The 6,000-nt window shown below is 40.6% G+C and overlaps 1 protein-coding gene across 1 annotated transcript in view; it reads right to left on the reverse strand.

Moving 5' to 3' along the window:
- Positions 1–6,000, reverse strand: part of tcf7l1b (transcription factor 7 like 1b) — a 120,401-nt gene that overhangs the window by 13,416 nt on the left and 100,985 nt on the right. Inside the window, 3 exon segments of the mRNA XM_034169896.1 lie at positions 2,427–2,510; positions 2,979–3,081; positions 5,718–5,853. Coding sequence (XP_034025787.1) covers positions 2,427–2,510; positions 2,979–3,081; positions 5,718–5,853 — 323 coding nt within the window.

The raw sequence follows: 6,000 nt of genomic DNA on the forward strand, positions 1-6,000 counted from the left end.
ACATGATTTACAGTGCATCCAGAAAGGATTCACAGCACTTCACTTTTCTACTTTTTGTTATTTACAGTCTTATTTCAAGATGTAGTAAATTCATTTTTTTTCCCCTCAAAATCACTCCCTCTGGTCAAAACTTTGTTGATGCACCTTTGGCAGCAAATTACAGCCTCAGGTCTTCTTGAATATGATGCCACAAGCTGTGCGCACTTATCTTTGGGCAGTTTTGTCCATTCTTCTTTGCAGCACCTCTCAAGCTCCATCAGGTTGGATGGGGAGCGTTGGTGCACAGCCATTTTCAGATCTTTGTAAAGATGTTCAATCGGATTAGGGTCATTGTCCTGCTGAAACATGAACCGTCACCCCAGTCTAAGGTCAAGAGCGCTCTGGAGCAGGTTTTCATCAAGGATGTTTCTGTACATTGTTGTATTCACCCCTCAATCCTGACTAGTCTCCCAGTTCCTGTCGCTGAAAAACATCCCAACGTCATGATGCTGCCACCACCATGCTTCACTGTAGGGATGGTGCCTGGTTTCGTCCAAACATGAGGCCTGGCATTAACACCAAAGAGTTCAATCTTTGTCTTATCAGAAGAGAGAATTTTGTTTCTCATGGTCTAAGAGTCTTTCAGATGCCTTTTGACAAACTCCAGCTGGGCTGCCATGTACCTTTTACTAAGGAGTGGCTTCCGTCTGGCCACTCTACCATACAGGTCTGATTGGTGGATTGCTGCAGAGATGGTTGTCCTTCTGGAAGGTTCTCCTCTCTCCACAGAGGAATGCTGGAGCTCTGACAGAGTGTCAATCAGGTTCTTGGTCACCTCCCTGACTTAGGCCCTTCTCCCCCAATCGCTCAGTTTAGATGGGCGGCCAGCTCTAGGAAGAGTCCTGGTGGATCAGAACTTCTTCCTTTTACCGATGATGGAGGCTCTGTGCTCAGTGGGACCTTCAAAGCAGCAGAAATTTTCTGTACCCTTCCCCAGATTTGTGCCTTGAGACAATCCTGTCTCAGAGGTCTACAGACAATTCCTTTGACTTCATGCTTGATTTGTGCTCTGACATGCACTGTCAACTGTGGGACCTTATATGTAGGCAGGTGTGTGCATTTCCAAATCATGTCCAATTAACTGAATTTACCCCAGGTGGACTCCAATTAAAGCCCTGGTCACACGGCACTAATGAAGGACACCAAAGCCAAAACGAAACAAGAAATCTGGAGTTACGCTGACTTTGGAAGACATCAATTAACCATCGTCCAGCTTCGTTCCTGTAGCTGGCCCTTCGTCAGAAATTTCAAACTGTTGAAAAAATGTGAACAAATCCCAACGACAACTTCAGTTCTTCCGTATTCCGTTTTGCTTTCTGTGTTGCCAGTTCCTCATTGTTTGCGTAGTTCCTGTACTGTCAGCATTCCGTTTGACTGTCGTCCAACCTCCCAAGTCAGTCTTGCACGAACGTTGACGATATTTGAACGGATCAGTAAATAAAGAGCCGACGAGCTGAACGTGACTCGACCATGTGTGGGACGAAAAGCAACGTTGTCATACAGAAACAATAGCGACAAAAACATTTTATCAACTACTTTAACTATATACACACGTCCCAGCCGTTTGTGGCTGGAACAAGCTTGTGTGCATACGCATGTTCATCATGAATGTTTCATTTTGATTTTGTTTACAGGGTCAAGGTCAGCATTCGCTTCATTTTTCTTTTGTTAGTTCTGGTTTTGTTTAGTTCCTTTATGCACTCTTGCTTCGCAGGTTTGTTGGTGATGGGAGAAGTGCAGGATCATTCGTCCACCTTTTCCCAACGATTTGTGACTTTTTCCTTCGTTCAGCTATCGCTGTGTGCCGTGTCACCAGGCCCTAAGCAGTAGAAACATCTCAAGGATGATCAGTGGAAACAGGATGCACCTGAGCTGTTTTAAGCTTCATGACAAAGGCTGTGAATACTTATGTACATGATTTTTTTTAGGGTTTTTTTAAAGAAGTTTGCAAAAATCTAAAAATAAAAACTTTTTCACATTGTCATTATGGGGTATAGTGTGTAGAACTTTGAGAAAAAAAAAAGAATTTCATCCATTTTGGAATAAGGCTGTAATAAAACAAAATGTGGAAAAAGTGAAGTGCTGTGAATACTTTCCGGATGCACAGTACACGTTCCATCAACGGTTAGCAGTACGAAAACAACTTGCGATTGGTCACTGATGTGAATTTCCTATCTCTACACTTCATGATAATTCAGTGAATGTGATACGCTATGCGCAGGATACTCAAGCAAATGTTCAGCCTCCCTGATTTAATCATATTTACATAAACTAAGCTAAGATGGCAAAGAAAGTGAAGAAAATTTGGTCAAATTTGACAGCGGTGATTACGGTGTGTGACAGAAGCGGCTGATGTTATCCCTCTGTGTTGAAGATGATCTGCTCACCTGGACATGGATGCATTCATTGCTAGTGCTGGGTAAGGGTGGCGGAATCCCCCCGGAGGGATGGAATACATGGGCTGACCCTGCCTGAGAGACAGAGGGAGATAAAGTGAGGGAAAGCTGCAGTGAATCAAACACAGCTGACTGTGAACCCACCAGCACTAATCCGCTACTCATCAACTCAAATCCCCCGCTCTCTGAACACGACCGTTACAATTCATGACAAGACCCGTAGCAAAACACGCCAATATTTATAATTGCTGCTGGTAAAAGCAAAAGCATTTGTTTATTACTGTTCTGATACAACATGCAAGAAGTCCAAAATTTGCTCATTAAAATCAGTGCTTTAAATGTTTACATTTTTTGAAGGTACTGGCACCTAAAATTTTTACTTCAATGTTCCTCTAAATCAGTTTGCTAAATTCTCACAAGTTTTTCTTCATAGGCTTTAACTTTGACTTGACTGTCCCAGCAGCTAACTACATCCATGTTTCAAACTGCAAAATGGAAAATTTTGAACTTTTCTGTGACATGAAGCCGTGTGGAGGAACGTACTGTGGCATTAGCCAGCCCAGAGGATGTGCAATCGAACCCACGGCCCCGGGAGACAGGGGGTAGTATGGAGACAGCTCTGACGGGTGAGGTGTCCGAGGAATACCTGCAGGTACAGCAGATGGACGGCCAACTTTTAAGATACAGTATAAACCTGCTGAGGCATTTTTGAAAATACTCACCATCAATGTTTAAAGTGATGTACCAAAGAAAAAAAATTATTCAAACCCTCACCCCACTGTAGGCTTTACAGGTAGCTCTATAACATTTGTAGTACTGCTCTTCGTTGTGTAACACAGCTTTCATTTGCAATTGATCCCCATAAAATAAACAGTTTACACGTGCGGCAAAAGATCATAACACCCACAGCGCCATAATCTACTTCACTGCCTTCAAGTGTTGCTACAAGAAGAGGTTTGGTCAAATTTGAAAAGTTAGCAGGTTTTTATGGTTTAGGCACTCTCCCATTGCACAGGAGAAACAGCCGCTGGCGTTTGAGAGCAAGATAATTTGACACTTTACTTCCACTGCTACATCAAACCCATCAACCCTGGTGACAGGTACGGTGCTTGGCGAACAGCCGTCTCGGCTTTATTTATGTATTTATTTATTTTGAAACACAATCTGTGTTCGTATCACCCTGGACAAAAAACTGATACACAGTTAGTTAAAAGAAAAAAGTCTGTGAAATTACCACCGAAATCCTGTGAAATCACAACATAAAAAACAATAAAAACAATGGAGTAGTGTTTAATTTACAGCAATAATGTGTAAAATGTGGAATGAAACTGAAGTGTGAATTTACCAGTGCAAATATGCTAAAATAATCATATACCATTGTAGAATTTACAAGTGACTGGAGTTTAAACACAGGAAAAACCGTAATACCAAAAACTTTACAATATTTACAGTTGAGTTACAAGACTTTACAGTTGAGAATTTTCACAAAAAAGAGGTAAGTCTGTTTAAACTACATTTTGAGGATATTTAAACATAAGGCGACCATTTAGCAGAGATTTTATCTTCTAAATAGACAATAGAATTGCAACAGGTTTACACTGTAAAATTTACATATTTTAGGTAAAACCATTCACTGTAATTTTTACAGAATTTCCCTGGCAACCACAGCTGCCTGAATTTTTCTCTAAAAACAAGGGTTTTATTTATTTATTTATTTTTTACAGTGTAGTATTGTGTTTCCAAAAACTGAGCCCATGAATGATGGTTTATAAAATACAGTCAGCTCCTATGATACTGGGCTCACTATTCTATACGTTGATGATCTGAGCGTTGCATTGTTTCTTCAGATTCACAGCATCAACTTTGTTGGAGCCTTCATCGATGTTGCATTCTAGAGCCTCCAGTTTGTGAATCACAGTGTCAAACAAATTTGTATGTTAAACTAATAAGTTGTTCCTTTCTATTTCTGGTCCATTTCATGCTAACCTAAGGACAACAAATATGGCCATTAGGTATTGGGAAGGCCTTTCTTCGACCATCTGTCTGCACTCAGCATAAGTCCAGTCTTATTATTTTCTAAGGCCTTCAAATTGACAGGGACCATTCTTGGGACACAGACCTTGGACAAGTTCAAAGAAGTATTTTAAGATGTTAAAAAGTCATATTCTTTGCCTAATTTTATGACGATCTCACAGACGTTAGCATAGTGGCGTCACTTCCTGGTGTTGCTAGTTGCTAACGTCACTTCATTTTTGGCTAGAAATAGCACCTTTCTCATATATAATGTAAAAGCTAGTGACAAATAAACTAAAACTGGAAACGCTGTTTTTGTAACCTGATAACACCTCTAAGGATTTACAAATCATTTAATGGACTTTAGCGTGGTGACGTCACTTCTTGGTTTTGCTAGCTGCTACCTTCACTTAATTTTTGGCTAGAAATAACACCTTTCTCATATATTATGTAAAAGCTATTGAGAAATAAACTAAAACTGAAAATTCTGTTTTTGGAACGTCCGCTAACTCAAAGCCTCTATGGAGTTAAATATGTCTCATTAATACCTGCAAATGCACAGAGGGTGATCTACAAATATTCCTTGAGTTGCACGACTTCTGCTCTAGTCAAAAGCTCACATATGCACACACACAAGGCCTCCTGGAGACACCGCTAAAATGTAAATATTGTTTATGACTGATTGACAGAGGGGCAATAGGATCTTAATGATTAATTAAACAACTGCAAATTACAAAGATCACGATGTTCATACGCCAGAGGGTATTTTAGCATTTCGTTTTTTTTTTTCTTGTAATACAGTTTTCAACTTCAAAAACACACATTTCTATATTGCGACAAACTGCAATCTATCCCTTTATGGCACCATATTGCCAGCGTGTATGTTTCTGATGGACGGTTAACATCACAAAACAATATTCACTCCTGGCTTTTTTGAGGCAGTTTGTTCAATTAATCATTTGGATCTCTGTTCTGGTTCACGAAGTTAGTCATCCTTCCTTCCAGACATAAATGGCATTCAGTCCGCAGAAAGCAGCACAAGAACTGGCCGAGCACCAGCATTTTCTGTGAGTGGAAATATCTGGAAAATTTTACAAATTGGCTGATGCACAGGGACCATCAAAAAAGATGCATGTGATAACAGGTCACGACTGCAAGCATTGTGAAGAGAAATTCAGACAGTCTACAGACCCCTAGTTCTGGTTAAAGGCCAAATGTCATGCAGTGCACCGTGGTGTGAAAACGGGATCAATCTGTGAGACACTTTACCTGTCTTTGGGTCAAGGATCTCTGGGGAAAGGTGTGGAGGTGGCGTGCCAGGGGAGAAGTGTTCATTGCTGTAGGTGATGAGGGGCGTCAGAGGGTGGACATGGTGACCATGCTGCACCACTGGGACTTTATTGGACTGTCGATGCAGAAAAATAAATAAATAAATACATACAAGACCACACAAAGGGATGATGTGTAGGAACTGAGCACTGGGTCACAAATGTCACATTAAAAAAATGATAATATACTAACAGCTTCAAATTAAAATTGTGCAACATGCAAC

Source organism: Thalassophryne amazonica, chromosome 5 (genome assembly GCF_902500255.1).
Source record: "Thalassophryne amazonica chromosome 5, fThaAma1.1, whole genome shotgun sequence".
In the NCBI taxonomy this organism is placed as follows: Eukaryota; Metazoa; Chordata; class Actinopteri; order Batrachoidiformes; family Batrachoididae; genus Thalassophryne; species Thalassophryne amazonica.